The 20,092-nt window shown below is 36.6% G+C and overlaps 1 protein-coding gene across 9 annotated transcripts in view; it reads left to right on the forward strand.

Annotated features, from left to right (window-relative positions):
• The window catches only part of LOC127409882 (protein 4.1-like), a 160,055-nt gene that overhangs the window by 86,538 nt on the left and 53,425 nt on the right, over nt 1-20,092 (forward strand). For all 9 annotated transcript variants that reach the window (XM_051644813.1, XM_051644816.1, XM_051644817.1 and 6 more), the window contains exons 6-9: nt 7,682-7,724; nt 13,721-13,796; nt 17,022-17,240; nt 18,310-18,397. In XM_051644813.1, coding sequence (XP_051500773.1) covers nt 7,682-7,724; nt 13,721-13,796; nt 17,022-17,240; nt 18,310-18,397 — 426 coding nt within the window. The remainder of the gene's footprint in view (nt 1-7,681; nt 7,725-13,720; nt 13,797-17,021; nt 17,241-18,309; nt 18,398-20,092) is intronic.

Here is a 20,092-nt window from a genome sequence, read left to right on the forward strand (position 1 = left end):
GGTGATAGTTAAGATTTGGTGTGCTTCTGTGATAATTAAAATGTGGCTTACATAGGCTGAAAAATACTTGATTTCTATCACAAGTCCCATCTTGGCTTGTTTAGTACATCAAATAGCGCTAAGAGCTCCTTTCTTGTAGGCTTCATCTTGGTAGAAGTGCTCTGTGTCTGTTTGTGATGTGTGCATCAGTTTAATGACTCCGGGCAGGCACATTACAAAGGTTCCACCCTTCACACCAGTGTTTATGCTGGATTAATGGTAAATGTGTTAATCGCGATTACAAAAAATGAATGCATTAAACTTTTAAAATTAATCGCAAGTGTTAACGCGTTCATTCTGACAGCTCTAGAAAAACAGAATCATTTGCAATTTTCATTGAGTTCTTCAATTTGTGTGGATGACACTAGTATTGGAATTTATGTGCGTATATTTCTGCAACAGTGTTTATATGGCGCTTTCACCATGGACACGCTCTTGTGTCTATTAAGTATTGCATATGGAGTGACACAGTGCCAACAAACCTTTTCAGTCATCTTGGTTCTGGAAGTATTTTTCCCATTCATCTTTTTCCTTTGGGATTTCATAAAATCCTTCCTAAAAGAATTTAGAGCCATGAATCAAACCAACCAGCCCTGAGGTGAATCACAACATTACAGACTTTGATTTGAAGCTAAAGATTATTTGAAAATTGGACAAAAAGACAAAGGTACTGCGTACTTAACGTCTTTAATGAGGGAATGAACTACACTCCCATGAAGCATTGCGAATTATGTAATCAGATTTAACTATAAAAATATTGATTAAAGTTTTTTGATTATAATATATGTAAAGTATATTGCAAAATATTCAGATATATACAGTACAAATATAGAAGTAGTTTAAGAGTGTAGGGAGAGCAATTCGATTGTGTTATACATCATCATGGGAGTGGGCAGTCGCTGCAGAGCTCATAAAATTAATTTATGTTATATTTATATTCAACTTAATACTTGTTATTAAAAAAAGTAGTGTAATGCATTACATTCTACATTTTTGTAATCAGATTACTTTTGCTGATTTTCAGTTAAGTTAAATACTTATGTTATTAAGTATGTTAATTAAGTACAATACTTTTTTCAGGAAGGAGTCAGTAATCTGATTCAAGCAAAGTAATTAGTAATTTTAGTGTAATTTACCTAACACTGCTTAAGTTAATGTTAATAATCCATTGCCTTATGGTGGGGGGGAGGGATTTTTACTTCTGGAACCAAACTGTTGTACTCTATTTTTTATTTATTTATTTATTTTTTATAATTTATACATGTGCAAGACGAATATCTTTTGATCATAGCAGTGTGTCCATGAGCACCACGTTTAAAAGCGGCCTCATTGAGTCAAAAACCATTTTTCATCAACTTTTAAAAACGCACCTCAAGACATTTTTTTCCACTATAATTTGCGTTGCACTGATCTAGCTATTTTTAAAAGCAAGAATGTGCCCATTAAAGATGCTGTCACAAGTTGTTGTTTTTTTAGTTTTTTTAGGTTAACACAAAATGTTTCAACCACATGACAGATATCACTGAAATAAAATCACACCTGTCTCTGTGAGAGTCCTAGATCCTGTAAACAGGAAATAGAGCATGGGGGCTAGCCTTCACATTTATTTTATCAGAAACTCTGTCTTTCAATCATTTTGCTCATTCGGGTTTGGTCGCATCGGGTTGGCTGACATGTTTTTGAAGGGCGGGGTTTTGAAGCAAGCAGAATTTATGTTTTTCTCACCAGTTGCATGGATCCGTTTAGCACAAGTAATACATAGGTGGTAAACCACACATAATTTAACTGTATTTCTATTATTTAATCCCTACACATTGACCTAAGTGTTGAAACATCTGTCTCTTGTGTCAACTGGCCATCTGGGGCCAATAGACTCGGACTTCAAGCAGCGTTGCCCTAAAACCTGCCCTTAACACGCCGCCCTGATGCCAACGTCAAACACCCCATACTTTTCAAAAGCAAGAGGGAAGCTCAAGCTGAGGTATCACGTTATCTAGTTATCTAGAATATTGAGTGTATATCGAATGTAAACATTAGCTAGCTAGCAAAATAAGTTAGCGTTGACGACTGTAACTGTCATGGTGTCCCGAGTGGTCTCTCCACTAACAGCGGGACGATGTCCCAGCACACCGTCCATGATCTCGAACCATGGAAAGTTTTCCTTTGGGCACAGCTTTGTCCATTGTGCATTTTAACGGATTTGTTCTGTGGCCACAATTTTTTAATTATTCCCAAATCTGGACCGTTGTGCGCTAAAAATAAGGACCTTTGCAAGTTTGGCGAAACTCCGCCTTTTACAATCTCCGGTTGGCCTTGTTCGGCCGAGGAGGCATGATGAAGCCCCAGTAGCGACAGTGGGAATGCAACTGGCCCTGGCACGCACTAGCACGCCCTCATTTGGCCTGACAGTGGAAACGCGGCTATTGACGTTAAACTAATTCAGTGCCCACAGTTCAGTGGAACTGTCATTCACTCTAGCACGTGCACACGCTATTAGTTACATTGATTTTTTGCTGCTATTGATTTGTTGTGATTTTGTAGAAAATTCTGCTCTAAATCATAGCAGCAGATCAATCCTTAAATTGCATTGGCAATGAAGCATGAAGTTGATGCTAAAAGCTTTAGTGTAAATGTTTTTTTTTTCTCTCTCTCTGTGCCACAATTTGCCGATTGTTTGAGATGCATCATGGGATATTAGATGTGTGGTTTTCAGGTGTGCTGTTTTTTAGTTCTGTTGGGTGTGGTGTGTTTGTGAGGCACTCACTAGACCCCATGAGAGGAGACTGTTTGCACGAGGGAGATGCTCAGATCATTATCCGTCCCTGATCATATGCATGTTGATATGATGGATATATGCTGTTATAAATCACTCAATGATGCAACCAACAATCCAAATGATGCAACCAATGTCCATAGCCGTTAAGCATCACAGAGGCCACATACACACTGCAGCATTTCAAGAGAGACAACCACATTTAAATGCAAGAGTGAATGTCCTAATTCAGGGGTGCATATTATGTTGATCGCAAGACAACCACTTGTCGATCACGTATTTCCTCATTTCAATATGCTCGCGCACTGTCTGTGTCCGCGCTTGGGTGTGTATACTGAGAATGTCAGCACACTTCAAAATTCAGTAAAAACGCCCATCTGGGTGCGGCATTAATGTAAACAAATGTCAGTTAAGCTAAAATAGGGCTGAAATCACTAAAAATGTGTAATTGAATTAATTACCTGACACTCGGATTAAATAAAATAATCAAATTAACCTCAATTAATTGCATGTATCAATATTTGCTAAAAAAAAAAATGCCCCAAATAAAGATAATTACATTTAAATAATGCATAATTTAAATAATTATAAATGTAATATGTAGGGCCTATAATAAATATAATAATTCAGATATTCAGATTGAAATATATTGCATTGTTGTGGCAGAAAAGTAAAGCATTGATTAGACAATACAAAGAGTGGCTTTAGAATTCAATCGAACATAAGCCTACAGTGGACAACAATCATTTCGCTATATTTATCGGTTTATGTAATTGTGTGTCTGTCTCACTGGTTTTCAGTGTCATAAATGCTGTGATTTTAGAACGCTGTGTCAACTTTGAAAAGGGTGTCTGGAGATTCCATTCTGTTGTGTTTTGTCCAGCTGTCAACAACGTGTCCTGTGTGAGCGGCTCTCATTCTGTGAATCCTGATCTCATGAAAATTATGTGACCATGGCCACAATTTTGCAAACCAAAATTACGTGCTGTATTACACATTTGGATGCAGTGTCCCAGTGAAATGTCCAGCGGGGGGCGCCAAAATCGAGTGAAATGGTGTTGTAATCAGACAAGGTTTTTAAGGTGAAAATGAGATGGAGTTTTTAATGAGTAAAATGTACCTCCCTAACCTAAAACTTTAACCTAAACCTAACCGATAGTGTCTTAGAAGATAAATGAGAGGTAACAAAACCAAAATCCTTACTCTAAACCGACACCGAAACCTAACCAACAGTGTTTTAATAGCAAATGCATCTTGAAAAGTAAATTTTCTGAGTTAACCACGTAATTTCTTGTTGCTTCTTTGACACTTTCGTTTCACATGTCAGCTTGTGCCCTTGAATGGGCTCGAATAGCGATCTTCTGAGCCCAAAGTCCAACACTCTCCAATCAGGTGAGCTACCGCGCAAGCTAATCACGTTTGAATAAGTGTGAAAATGTTGGTGGATCTGTAATACAAGCTTAAAGATTTATCGTTTTTTCAAATGATGCGTTAGAGTTAGTGTTTTGATATCATAACAAAGCAAGTCTGAGTGAAAGCGCGAAAAAAATAAGTGTTTATAAAGTCATAATTAGCTGTTATACTCATGATTATGTGAAAGAGATTAAAGTGCACAGTTGTTGTAGCACCTTAATTTCAGTAGGAAACACACACATAAAACTCAGTTTGCAAAAATGTAGTTAAACATTTACCGTCCACTTTATTATGTACACCTGTACATCTACTTATTTATGCGATTATCTAATCAGCCAATCGTGTGGCAGCAGTGTAATGTATAAAATCATGCAGATATGGGTCAGGAGTACAGTTAATGTTCACATTAACCATCAGAGTGGGGAAAAAATTTGATTTCAGGGATTTCGACTGTGGCATGATTGTTGGTGCCAGACGGGCTGGTATGAGTATTTCTGTAACTGCTGATCTCCTGGATTTTCACACAAAACAGTCTCTAGAATTTACTCAGAATGGTGCCAAAAACAAAAAAACATCCAGTGAGCGGCAGTTCTGCAGATGGAAACGCCTTCTTGATGAGAGAGGTCAACAGAGAATGGACAGACTGGTTCGAACTGACAAAGTCTACGGTAACTCAGATAACCGCTCTGTACAATTGTAGTGAGAAGAATATCATCCCAGAATGGACAACACGTCGAACCTTGAGGCGGATGGGCTACAACAGCAGAAGACTACGTTGGGTTCCACTTCTGTCAGCCAAGAACAGAAAACTGTGGCTGCAGTGGGCCTACCATTTGTGTACCTCAGCAGAAATCCAGATTTGTCAGACCAGGCAATGTTTTTTTCAATCGTATACTGTCCAGTTTTGGTGAGCCTGTGCCCACTGCAGCCTCAGTTTTTTGTTCTAAGCTGACAGTAGTGGTACCCGGAGGGGTCTTCAGCTGCTGTAACCCATCTACCTCAGTGTTCAACATTTTGTGTGTTCAGAAATGCTTTTCTGCATAGCACTGTTGTAACGCATGTTTATTTGGGTAACTGTCACCTTCCTGTCAGCTCGGACTAATCTGGCCATTCTCCTCTGACCTCTGTCATTAACAAGCCGTTTTTGCCCACAGAACGGCCCCTCACTGCATGTTTTTTGTTTTTGGCACCATTCTGAGTAAATTCTAGAGACTGTTGTGTGTGAAAATCCCAAGAGATCAGCAGTTACAGAAATACTCAAACCAGCCTGTCTGGCACCAACAATCATGCCATGCTCCAAATCACTGAAATCACATTTTATCCCCATTCTGATGGTTGATGTGAACATTAACTGAAGCTCCTGACCCAAGTCTGCATAATTTTATACATTACACTGCTGCCACTGATTAAATAATCGCATGAATATGTAGATGTACAGGTGTACCTAATAAAGTGGCCGGTGAGTGTAGTAACGTTCATTTTATGAGACTGGGTTGATTTTGTGTCTTCGCTTTGTGAGATTTGTTGAGGTGCGCTACTGCCCCTGCTGACGCACCTTGTAAAAACACAGTTACGTGACCTTCAAGCTTGAATCACTCCAATTTTAGAAACCTACTTTTATTATGAAATTTACAAATGGGTCAGGTGGCATGATTAATTGCGGTAATTTAACGCAACTTTATTTTTTATATGAGTAAGTCCACGAAATGAACGCATTAAATTGACAGCCCTTATCTGACATGAGCATAAACAGCGGGACAAAAAAGCAGATTTGTCTCAAAATATATGAGTTTGAGTCGAAATGCAGCCTAAAAGACCTATTAATGTATTATAATCATACAATGAAGACCAGTAATTTAAGTAGTTTTGTTAAATTTTTCATTTTATTTTTCTCCTATTTATTATGAATGTTACTTGACACTGCTGTTAAAATCTTCATTTGGATTTCTTTGTTCTATTGCTTGTTTTCTTTGTTTCTTTGATCTTATTTGACTAATGACTGTTTACTTCTCTTAAATATTTACTTGAACTTGAAATAATATTGACTTAATTAATAAATTAGTACTAGTTTTTGTTGTGGTATAAAAACTAGTATGGAGCCAACTACTGAAAGTTCGGTATCACAACAGCACTGTTTACAGTGATATTTACACTGATCAGCCACAACATTAAAACCACTGACAGGTGAAGTGAATAACATTTATTATCTCGTTACAATGGCACCTGTCAAGGGGTGGGATATATTAGGCAGGTTCTGCTGGGAAACCTTGGGTCCTGGCATTCATATGGATGTTACTTTGACACATACCACCTACCTAAACATAGTTGCAGGCCAGGTACACCCCTTCATGCCATTGGTATTCCCTGATGGCAGTGGCCTCTTTCAGTGGTATAATATGCCCTGCCACACTGCAAAAATTGTTCAGGAATGGTTTGAGGAACATGATGAAGAGTTCAAGGTGTTGCCCTGGCCCTGTCAAATTCCCTAGATCTCAGTCCGATTGAGCACCTGTGGAATGTGTTGGACCAACAAGTCCGATCCACGGCGGCTCCACCTCGCAATTTACAGGATTTAAAGGATCTGCTGCTAATCTGTGCCAGATACTGCAGGACACCTTCAGGGGTCTTGTAGAGTCCATGCCTCGATGGGTCAGAACTGTTTTGGCGGCACAAGGGGGACGTACGCAATATTAGGCAGGTGGTTTTAATGTTGTGGCTGATCGGTGTATATTGTGTACAGTAGATCTTACTGTAATAACATTATAAAAAAGTAGATCTCTTGCCAGAGAAGTGTGATCACCCCTGCCCTAATTGATCATTCCTTGTCTGTATGGCATATAGAAGTCATTTCTTATACATAGTGATAACTGTAGCAATATTTTTGACATCAGCATTTGTGTCTTTCCATCCTGCAATATAACAAAGTGATTTATAGATTCAGGTTTAGACCCTTTAGTGGTAATTTAATATTTCCGACGTTGAAATACTTGTCCTATCCCAGCTTAATATGAAGTCAACTATAAGTAACCCATTTATTGGTTGATTTCCCCGAAAAGTGTAAACGCTGTGACTCTGTAGCGCTTTCAACATATTTCTCTGTTTAAGCATCCCAGGCAGCCTGACACGGCAACAATGACTCAACCAATGCCGTGAGTTTGGTTACGTTACTATCTGTTTGGCTGATCAATGGCAAAAGCTGCGAGAGTTCAGGAAACCTTTTTGATAACAGACGTTATTTTTGCAATTCAGTTTGGTGATGCTAGTGGTGCAGAAATGACACCACCTTTAAATAAGTTGTTGATCAGTTAAAGCATCTAAAATTGTAGACTTTCCCTTATACATTTATACACATTTTAAACTAAAATCTACACACATGCAATGGAAATATATTAATTGTATGACATGGTGTTGATTTATACAATGCAGTTGTTTAACAAATCTTTATTTCTGTTACAGTGCTGGCTGGACCCTACCAAGGAAATCAAACGGCAGATTCGCAGTATGTGCTCTTTCTTTCTCTCTCTCTCTACATACAGTATATTCATCTGTCTATTTCTCTCTGTATGAATCTTTCTGTCCAGCAGTCCTTCCCTTCGAGCTCATAAAATAACAGTAAAGCAGTGAAACTGTTGTTTTCCAGTAATGCTCATGAGTGGTTATGTTGTGGTGTAGTGGGTTGATAGGGCTGTGATTTCTGATGATGATGATGATGATGATGATGATGATGATGAAGTGTCTCTGGACCTGGTGCTCTGTAGGACATAAGCAGCACTGTTTTCCTGGGTGGGTCTGTGTAATTGTCGCTGGCTGTAATACAGGAACACGCACATCTGCAGAGTGAATAACTGTAATTATTACACAGCTGGAATGATGCATACAGAAACAGAAATTTAAGTATAAAGGAGGATGGTTGAGAAGAACAGAGAGAGAGAGAGAGCGTTTGTGAACAGATTCTGCATTCTATCACATACTTCATTCTAAAAACAAAAAGAAAACTAATAATTAGGGATGTGCGCAACAACTAATTTAATTGACGGTTAATTGGAATTTTTGTAATTTGACGAGTCAACTAATCTAAAAGAAACCCTTAGACAGCAGTCAGAAAACATTGTATGTGTATAAGTGACACATTCCAAAAGCCAAATCCGATACTGAATGCAGCGTGAAAAGGGGCATATATTTGCGACGGCTTGCCTTGCATAGTGATCATTGTACATTCACCAAGTTACCCAACATATTAGAACAGACTAGGCTTACTTGTTAATTATTTTCAGCAAAGTATTGACTATAGACCAAAAATTTACGGTATAAAAAAAACTTCTCCTACTGTTTAAATTAAGCCATTGTTTGAGATCCAGTCAAGTGCTACATATCTCACACACACACAGCGCTGAGGCACGCTGACTGCCCCCTGCTGACACTCCTCATTAAAACATAAAGTTACATGTACTTTGTGAATTTATTCCAGTGGTAGAAAAATATGTACTTTTTTACGGAAATAACATATGGGTTATTTTTTTATGTTGTATTTTTTATAGAATTAATTGCACTAATTTGAAATGTTAAATTGACAGGCCTAGATGAAATATTTTAAAATTTTATCAGAGCTGTATATTTCTGGCACAAATACTATACGTATGTATACACCCTAATTTGTGTAGTTAAGTAGAAAACTTGGTCAATTTAACAGAATAACGATAGCAGCCTGTTACTGGAAAAGCTATGTCAACAGCTGATGTACAAAACAGCTGAACTAAACCTCATTCACACTGGGCTCTGATCCCGGGATATTGCCGGGACCAATCAGACCCTAGTAACATTGCAGGGTTCAATCTCGGAACATGTCTGTGAGAACAAAAGCAGAGCCGATACCGTGAAGGGTGTGTGAGTCGTAGTGATGACGTATTTATCATGCTAAGGAGAATGTTTGTGTGCAGAATAAAGATTCAACAGTTTCACTGTGTACCGCAGTTTAAAAAACATACGGCAGTCATAAACCGTTGCCATTTTTTTTTTATTCACTGCATTGTGTGTTGGGATGTTTTTAGATTTTTTTTTATTTTTATTTTTTTTTAAGTATACAAGTAAATAAATTAACATTTCCATTAGGGGTGTAACGGTACATGTATTCTTCCCGAACCGTCACGGTACTGATGTCACGGTTTGGTGCATGCAGTCAGACGCAGAATAACATCTGAGTCAGTCACAGGCGATCCACACGCCAATCCCGTAGTGGGCGCGTGCGGTAATGCAACGCTGTTTGCTAACCGCCACAACAGGAAAAAGAGCAGAAGAAGAAGAGACCATCTATGCACCAACCCAAAACAAGAATGGCTTCTCCTAATGCACAAGTTTTCTTTTTCATTATTCTATTTATTTTGTACTTTTATAACACAAGAGATGCTTTTCAGTTTTGTAGATGATTGTGACCAAATACCTTTTGTTTTTTTTCAACCCTACAAAAAAATAAGGCCTATGCAAGAGTGCATTCTGTTTACAGCTTAGTGCTTAATACACTAAAGGAGGCTGTACTGTACCAACTATCTCAGGGGGCACTAAATGCCACTAAATAGTGGAACAAATTGTAATTTGCACTACTGTCTGTTCAAAATAAATGAAAAGAAACCTAGCATTTGGGATTTGTTGCTTTATCCTGTTGTACTGAACTCTTATCGAACCGTGACCCCAAAACCAAGGTATGTACCGAACCGTGACTTCTGTGTACCGTTAGACCCCTAGTTTCCATTGTAAATATCAGTTAAATTAATAAACAACCGGCTACATTAACAGCATCACAAACCTGACGTGATATATAGGGTCCGACCGACATGGGATTTTTGAGACCGATACCGATTTTAGAGGGGGAAAATTCACTGATTACCGATATGGGATTTTTGAGACCAATTTTAGAGAGGGAAAATTACCGATATGGTGGCCGATATAGTTAATTTTTGAGCTGGAATGAAAACAGACCTTTTCTATGTGGATTGTGCACTGATTTTGCATCGATATGACTATGCAAAGGTACTCAGGAGGCTGCTTTCTTAAATATTTTTGTCAAAGAATATTTGACATTATTATTATTACATTGTCAACAAATTCTAGAAATGAACACTGAATAAATAAATATACAATAAATAGCTAAATGTACATCAGTACTGTATGTTTAGTATCAGTCAGTTGCTGACCATTTAAATAATCAATAAAAAATAAAATAAATAGCTAAATAAACATCAGTACTGTTTAATATCAGTCAGTTGCTGACTATTTAAATAAATAATCAATAAAAATAAAATAAATAGCTAAATAAACATCAGTACTGTATGTTTAGTATCAGTCAATGGCTGACCATTTTAAGAAAGAATAAATTAAAATTATAGCTCAATAAAAATCAGTACTGTATGTTCAGTGTCAGTCAGTTGCTGACCATTTAAATAAAGAATAAAAATACAATAAATAGCTAAATAAACATCAGTACTGTTTAGTATCAGTCAAATGCTGACTATTTTAATACTGCCAGTCAATTAGGGGCAGGTTGTAAAACAAGAAGCATTTACACCTGCCGAGTCAAGAGATAAACAGCAGCAGCAGTGTTACACCGTATTCTGCTATACAAGTTCAGGGGAAACTTTGAACGGTGGAAAACAAGACTATTAAATATTACATTTGGTAAATGCAATGACTGGAATTGTTCGGTTGAAAGAGGTACCAATCTGTGAATCCCGAACAAAACAGTTTGGTGAATACATGTTTACACATTAGCTTCCACTCAGCTGACAAGGTATGAAAGTAGTTACGTGGTTAGCTAATTAGCTATAAGCTCATTGTCACGGAGAGTAAAAGATGGACTTTGTTTACTTTCCAGCATTGCATCTCACTGACTAGGTAACAACGTAGCGTGAAATCAACACTCAACAGACACAATCCACCACCGCACCGTTGTCTGCTGAGCTGCAAAATGATGCTCTGATGTTTATCTTTCAATCTGCTACATTTCTGACAAACTATAGCTGGCTAACACAGCAAACAGATGTGATAAACATGAGTGACATGGTTGTCAGGGACAGGGTTATATTAGATATATTGAAAAGGGAAAATGATGGTATCATTGTTTACTAACTTTCCAGTATGTATTTCACAAACTAGTTAGCAATTTACCGAGTAGACACCGCTTAACTCCGCACCGCTTAACTTCGCACTGTCTGCAGAACCACCGTCAGCTCAGCTCTGTAAACAATGTCGGGGCGCGCTCTGCTGGACAAACTACGTTATGACACCAACTCTAAATCACCCCAAGCATTGGGTTTTCATAAGTTTTCATATCTGCCTATATCGGTAAGCATATACGCCAATACCGATATATCGGTGAAAGGCTAATATCGGCCGAACGTTAAATCGGTCGGGCACTAGTGATAAAATAATTTTTCATTCAGAGCGCAGCACACCAAATGTCACCACTTTATTTTCCCCTCATAGATGGTATGGTTGAAGTCTGCAATGTTCAGTAGGAATACTTTGGGTATTTAAAATGTTAATGTTGTTTACCCAGTTTGTAAATTGTGATGAAAAAAAGTGTTGTCTCATGAAGGGAACATTTCAAACCTAAAGTACAATCTCTGTGAACATCCCATTTTGCGAAGATGACTGTAAGTGAAAATACGGTAAGTGTAGGCTAATTAATGATACATAAGAAACACAACCAGACACAGTACACGTTTAACAGTTTTGTTATGACTCAATATAACTAGTTCCTCGCCACAGTGCTTACAACATTACAACAGGCCAACTGTTTGTTCATACATTTATTTTCTTAACCCTAAAAAGGGCAAGAACATAACGATACAGAAAGTTAATTTATTGCTATTTCCCAATACATTAGGTTCCAAATGATACATTTCTGTTTTTCTCCCAAATATAACTTTATTTTCAATTTTTCAGCTTGTAGAAATCATGATCGAAAAGATGACATTTGCCTCGATGCTTCTCAATGCTTAATCGCAATGCAACAGTTGACGTACAATGTGTATATTACTAATGTTTTTTTGTTTTGTTTTTTAGTTTAAAAAGTGCTTAAGGCATACAGAAAAATGGCACTGCTAGTGCAAAAAAAGAAAAGAAAAGAAATAAAAGAAAAGAAAAACACCAAATTAACAGCAAATGAATAGCCTAATAATTTTTTCTTGTAAAACATGCTAACGTCTGAAGCTTGTAGACATCAGCCAATAACACAAAAACAATAAACATCGAACAAAACAAAAATAATTTTATGAGCTATTTATAAAAGTAGACCTAACTGCCGGAATAAAATCAATAGAATTGGCTGTCATGCAAATCTCATACAGGGACCAGGGAGCAACTCGCCATTCGCGCAGACGATTAAATTAACCGTCAGTTTAGTGGTACTGTACGCAATTTATTTGTTTACAAGAGGATTCTCAAGAGAAAAGATGCAGTTATCAGTAAACTCAAGACGCTGTACAGTAGAAGTCACACCGTGATGTCACTTTGATCTTTACGGGATTGTCTCGGGATGTGTGTGAATGCAAGCACAGATTACAACATACTTTTTTGCTGGTTACCATTCAGCATCCAGGACCACAACTTTGTTTAATAATGCACATTTGACATTTCCATTATCTTTTCTTCCCTACTTGAAAACTGACAGAACACTAGACAAAGTCTTGATCAAGTGTTGTCTGCTTATTGGGAATTATGGGACTCGTCCTGCAATGTCATTCAAATATATTCTGTTGTAGAGACTAAAAAGGCAATACAGGAGAGGAAATGACAATGCAACAAAAATTCTTTTTCAACATGCGCCTCTCAGTTTACTTGTATTGGGAGCACATGAATTTACTTGACTGCTTTTAGTTTGGTTCATGGAGATGTGTTTACAGTCCAGCCCATCATATTGATATTTTATCATAAGTGTGGTCCATTTCAGCCTTTTAAAACGTTCATTTGTAAATGATGAACACAATGAAACATCTGAGTGTTAGTTTACTAATGGAGCAAACAGACATCAGCACCCATTCAGACTCCACCATAATCACTAACATCTGCTGTCTCTTCTCTCTTTCTCCAACCTACAGTATGTTTATGGCACATGTGGGTTTTTTTTCTGTGTCTTTTATTAAATACCAACTGCAAGTACCCAAGTACTGGAAAGTGGCAGCAATCAATGATCATGAAAACACAATTTCATGACTAATTTTCTTTAAACTTGGAAACGTTTCACACCAGTGGAAATGATGTAACAACTTAACACAATCATGTCAAAAAAGGAGCCTCATTTTGTAATTTTATGCCTAATTTTTGTTGTACGTTCTGGTCTGACAGTAAATTTCTTCAGACAATAATTTGCGTCAATACTGTTCTTGGTGACTTTCAGTCCGGGACCTGCTGTGATATTCTCTCTTCATACAATCTGTGTTTTTACTCTTGTTTAATCTATATTTTCTTTCTCTTTCTTTGTTTTTGTTTTTTTCCCTTTAGACTCTCAGTGGCAGTTTGCATTCAGTGTGAAGTTTTACCCTCCTGATCCATCCCAACTGACTGAGGACATAACACGGTACACTCACACTGATACACACATATGTTATTAGGCCTGCCCAAAATCTTCACGGAAAGTTATGTGGTTATCATTTAGCACTTTTACCAGTGTTACAGAAGCTACTTTAAAAACACAAGCTAAAAGCTGCTCATAGCTTAAAGTAGTTAAACTACAATAAGGCAACACTTTTAACCCTAGAACGTAAATGAGGGTCAAAAACCACACGGCCGTCTACTTTTGACTATAAATTTTACTTGTAGAAACAAGTGAACTTTGAACTTCAGGTATTCTTTAATTAAGGTGTCTTTGACCATGTGAACTGACTTTTTAACATTTAGTTGATTGTATTTATTTTTTTAATTCTCTGTTCTGTGCTCGATAAACACAAATGTGATCTATCTGGTACGTGCGCTGAGCGCATTATTTTTTAAGTGCTCCAGATTTACTTCAATTGCAAATTTTTGTAATTTCAGATATGTTTGGCTGCTACAATTTACTAAAATAATCCCATGGCACACTCGAGACTCACGCATGTATTTATTCTGAAAGGCGGGGAACCACCATCATGTCTTTACTGCAAGACTCCCTTGTCTCTTAAACATATCTTACTAGTCTGCCCTGCTTTTAATGCAAATAGACAACGATTTTGTTCAGTAAGCTCTTTAAGGGATTTGTTTAATAAGGTTTTATCAGGAAAAGTTTTTTAACGGTCTCAAAAACAAGATGATCCGCACTCCTCCTCCTCAGTTTCTTATATTTTATCCATATCTCACAGTAGTGGAGAACACAGACGTTTCGGCCTCCCGGCCTTCTTCAGTGTGTAACTTTGTTATACAACTGCACAGAAATGTTTTTTTTTTTAAGTCTGATGGTTTCCCCGATGTGGGCATTAACTTTTAATTACAGGTAATTGGAACATTCAACAAACATGATTCTTTTATTAATTACTTAACAAGCTCGTTAATTAGACAAAACATCTTAGTGCATGAGTGAAGTGATCCAATATTAATCAAGTACATATTAATACAATCATATAAGATGCAAACATACAATTCACCTCTTCACAGTATATGAGCCACTCTAAAATCATGAATACATCAACACATATTTGATGAAAATAAATGTTCATAAATCAATATCACCACCTATAGTCAAGTGAAAAAAACAAAATAACAGTACAACAATGATTTATATTCTACAGAGTGTGGGTGAGAGACTATTTGTGGGTGCTTAGAGGTAACTGGAGAGATTGAAATCCTCATTAAAACCCAGTGGAGACATGGACTTCAAACAATACACCCAATAAGCTTCCCGTTGTAGAAGTTTTTCTCCACATTCCCACCTCATCTGAAACTATCTACCTTTTCAGTTCCTATAAAGGTTAACTGTTTTATATCATGATTACAATCATGAAAATATCTAGAGATTGGTGAGGTAACGTCATGTCTTCTAATAGCTGATTTATGTTCACTTGTACGTATTTTTAAAGATCTTGACGTCTTTCCAACATAGATTAATGGACAGAGGCATTTTAACATATAGTTGTGGAACATGTGATCAATTTGGGAAAATATGGGAAAAGATTTTTCCCATAGGTAAATCTGTGAACTGATTGGTTCTTATTATAGAGGAGCAAGCCACACAGTTTCTGCATGAATAACAACCCTTTATGAATGCATGTTTCTTTTCTGTAACTGCATCAGATTTGACCAATTTATTTGCTAAATTATGGGATCTTTTGTTAATGAATAAGAGAGGATGTTTTAAAATGTCCTGTAACGAAGGGTCTGTGCAAAGAATGTACCAGTATTTTTGAATAATATTTTAAATTTCCCTAGAAGATTTATTATAAGTTAGTACATAATTAACCAGAAATGATTTACTCTGTATTCTGATTTAGTAATTGTTGCCTATCCAACCCTTATTCAGGGATCTACACACCCTGAGCCGGTGGAGCGCAGTGATTCCATTTCATTGATCATACCAGGAAAAGTTTTGTCCATTTGAAATATCTTATATAGTTTTACCCTTTTATAATTATTTATTACATTTATAAAACTCTATGTACTTGTTGAAAAACTTAAACCCTTTACAAACAGCACAGTTCCTGCCATGAGAATAGCCTTAGTTGCTGACATGGCATTAAAAAGCTGTTGTCAACTCAACTACAAACACCAGAAATATCAGTTCCTTCAGTTTTCCGCCACAATATAGGCTTGAGGGTTTAACTGGACTGAATAGCAGTGCCATGAACGAGTTAAGAAATTCTGAAATAAATATATTACTATTTAATTATAATAAATATTCTCAATATTATTAAACAATAATATATTTCAATAATATGTCTTTATTATTATTATTATTATTATTATTGTACAATAATAGAATATTAAAGTTGACTGGGTTTCAAAAAATAATGATGAAAAGTGAGCTGACCCTTTTCATGAATATGATTGTAATGTTTTCATTTTCCTCTGTGTTTCACTGTTTTATTCAGTTTGGATCTTTTAAGAGGACTCAAAACATTCAGCAAAACATGGGTTTATTTTGGTTAAAAGGAATCACCTTTTTCAATGTTTATCATATCGCAGCTCATATTGCAATCGCAATATTTTTCCAAATAATCACAATTCGATTTTTTTGCCCAAATTTTTCAGCCCCAGTACCTCTGGAATGCAGATGTGGGCCCTCTATGACCCATTTGTGTTTACTATGGTATAATGCTTTTAACACTGGTAATATTCTTGTAATTCATTGATTGTTTTTGGATTCCCTTTGTAATTTAATTAAATATATAGTAAATACTATATTTAATGTAGAATGTGAATGCAAGTGTAGGAAGTTGTCAGTCAGCTGACGCTTTTATACAAAGTGCATGACATTATATTTTTTAAAGTGACAGTTCCCATGGAGCAACCTGAGGTTAGATGACTTGTTCACAGTAAGAGCACAATAGTTAAAACTTCTTAGTGTGTTTGAACGTGCAGGCCATAAGACAAAAACTCATCTTCTTTTCCTGCAGTCTTTGTTTAGTTAAACATGCACCCTTTAACTGCCTGTAAAACACTGATTTCTCAGTCAGAGTGAAAGTAGGAGTCAGAGGTTTCCCTCTTATTATCAGTCAAACATACACCTGTTTGCACATATTATTTTCACAAGGGAACAATGTAGGTCAAGGTTAATGTGTCTGACACATAAAAAGACTCTTTAAGTTTCTCTCTTTTTCTCCCCTCATCTCTGCAGGTTTCTGTTGTGCCTTCAGTTGAGGCAGGATATTGCATCAGGAAGGTTACCCTGTTCGTTTGTCACACATGCACTGCTCGGATCATACGCCCTGCAGGCTGAGCTTGGTGACTATGACCCGGAAGAACATCGTCTGGACTACATATCAGACTTCCAGTTCGCTCCAAACCAGACCAAGGAGCTGGAGGAGAAGGTGGTGGAGCTGCACAAGTCCCACAGGTCTGACATATCAACTAACCGGCCCAATGACCAAACATTTTGAATAGATAAAATCAGAACAAAAGAAAAAGAAAGATGAAAATAAAGACAGAATGAGAAAAGAATGAAAAAGAACAAATAATAGAAAAAAGATCAAAAGAAAAAGATAAAGGAAAGAAATAAAAAAGAAAGGTAGAAAGAAAGACAGGAAAAAGAAAGAGAACAAAAGATGAAAGAAAAGAGATAAATAAAAAGAAAGAAAGGAAAAGACAGAAACAAAAAAGAAAGGGAGAAAGAAAGATATAAAAAAGCGAAAGACAGTAAGAAGGAAAGAAAGAAAGAAAAAGAATGAATAAAAGAAATAGAAAAGAAAAAAGCCAGAAAATGTTACAAAGAAAGAATTACAGAAAAAAGAAAGAATCTCTAAACAGAATTCTTCCCACATCAGTACTGTTATCTATTTTGTTTTTAAAAGCACAAAACTGCATGAAATTCTGTCTTTGGATTGTCAAATCAGAATTCAACTGAATTTTGGAAATCATTTTCAGTCTGAACTGTGAAAGCAGATTTCAGGTTGTTGTTTTTTTTGTGGGGGGGTGGGGGCGTGATGTGTAAATCCTCTGCAGCAGTGAGCAAAATTACGTTTTGGGCTTGAATGAGATTATTTACTGGTCATAAATATTTCCACCCGACGATTTGATTCCCAGATGAATTTATGAATGCATTCTTTTCCTATTCCAGCATACACCACTGATTTATTTTAAATTCACATTGCTTATTTAAATTCATAGCCATAATAAACAGACCTTCAAACGGCCTGACCTTTCATTTAGAGGCTGAACCTCTTGGGACTTTAATTGAAGACCCCTGTGATAGACCATTACAAGTGTCTCATGCCCCGTTCCCAAACATCCCAGTGCAGGACAGGACAAAGCCCACAGTGTGTAAGAAACAGTCAGTCTAAATCTGTTTTCACCTCCTCTGTGCTGATGGGATGTGAAGGTTCGACTGCTGAGATTTATGCTTGTCTCAGTCATGTAGTAAACTCATATCTCAACTATAAATCATCTTCTACCCTCTTCTCTTTCAGGGGTATGACTCCGGCCCAAGCAGATGCCCAGTTTTTGGAAAATGCAAAAAAGCTCTCTATGTACGGTGTGGATTTGCATCACGCTAAGGTAGAACATCGTCTCTCTCGTCTGTATAATACGACACTTAAGACTCCGATACATTCACAGAGATGATTTTAAATTATCGTCACAGTTCTTTATTTACATTTTTTTGTTGAAGTCTGGAGCTCTGATTCTTCTAATTATTTTGAGTGAAAAGTTTTTGAGGTGCCATTTCAGTAAGTGTGCTGGCTCAGAAGTTAGCGGCCTGTGCAAACAGTTTGACAGCTCACCTGATTTTGCAACAGAGTGTTCGTCATAGCGGTTCACTTACAGAATGTTTTACTTTCACATTAATCACAGATCATTCTGCAGTTCACATGAAGAGAAGCTCAGACCCCCCACTTTTGTGTACTCAAGTGCAGTTCCTTAGTGTGTAATCAACTTTGGCAGCAACCATGGATCATTTATTTGATTTTATTTTACCCCCACTCCAATTATCCTTATCGACAAAATCCATTATCTGCTGGCCTCTAGACCTAATGAGAATGACACGGGGTGACTTCAGCTGAACAAACACTCACACAGTGTGTGTGAGTGTGTTCAGCAGTAATGGGGGGGGGTCAAGGTCTGGGAAAAAATGCTGTTGCCATTTTTAAACTCGCAGAGGAATATCAGCTCCCTGGCTGTTTTCCCATATTCAGTCTGTAATCCAAACTGTACTTTTCTCCACAACGACCTCTCTCTCTTAAATACTGCAGCTGAAGGAAAAGCTTGTGGTATTCAGTTAGACTAGTGTTTTCTCTTCCACTCAGCCTGGAGTATCTCATGACCTTTAAGGACTGACACATGGTGGTGTATTAGTCTTATTCTGTCCTTATAGAAGGCATATCTGGTGTCGAGAGTTTTTTAATTGAGCCCTTTGGTATCTAGTAAACAGTCCAGAAACATGCAGGGAATATTATAAATGTTTTATTAGATTTAGAGGTAATTTCCTGTCCCTGAATTTTTTTTTTAACTGTGTTTTTTTTTTTTTGTTGTTGTTTTTTTTAAGCCACACACATTTTCAGCACAAATCTGTAGTGAATGTGTTTGAATCCAGATCTGATAAAGTTGTGAAATCTTTATTACTCACATTTGGTGTTATGTGCTTGAACCACAAAGATGATTTACCAAAGAACGTTTCCAGGTCACAGTTCACCCCTAAAATATAAATTAAATATGTTTTAGAAATGTATAGTCAGGACTAATATTATTTATTCATTTTTCCGGTTGTTTGTAATTCTCATTTTTCCCAATGGTGATTCTAATTACATTCTTATTACTGTTGTACTGTAGTTGTTTTGTGTATTACAGTGAACCCTTCAAACCATTCAGTAAAAATGACTGTAATACAAAGATTTTTATTTCAATCAGAATGAATAAAAAGCATGTCAAATAATTGCTTGATATTATTAAAAAATATTTAGGTTAAAATTGTAACACTTTACTGTAAGGTAGTGTTTGTTAACATTGGTAAATGCATTAAGCATCATGAAGAAACAATGAAAAATATTTTTTACAGTATTTATTGAGCTTGGTTAATGTTAATTTGTGAAAATGCAATTGTTCGTCATTAGTTCATATTGCATTAACTTATTTAAAAAATGTATATGTTGAAATTGACATGAACCAAGATTAAGAAATGCTGTGAAAGTATTGTTACTTCAGCCTTATTGTAAAGGGTTTGTGTTCAGAGTTATGTGAATGTTTTAAGTGAAATGT

The sequence above is a fragment of the Myxocyprinus asiaticus genome, chromosome 19 (assembly GCF_019703515.2).
Source record: "Myxocyprinus asiaticus isolate MX2 ecotype Aquarium Trade chromosome 19, UBuf_Myxa_2, whole genome shotgun sequence".
Taxonomy (NCBI): domain Eukaryota; kingdom Metazoa; phylum Chordata; class Actinopteri; order Cypriniformes; family Catostomidae; genus Myxocyprinus; species Myxocyprinus asiaticus.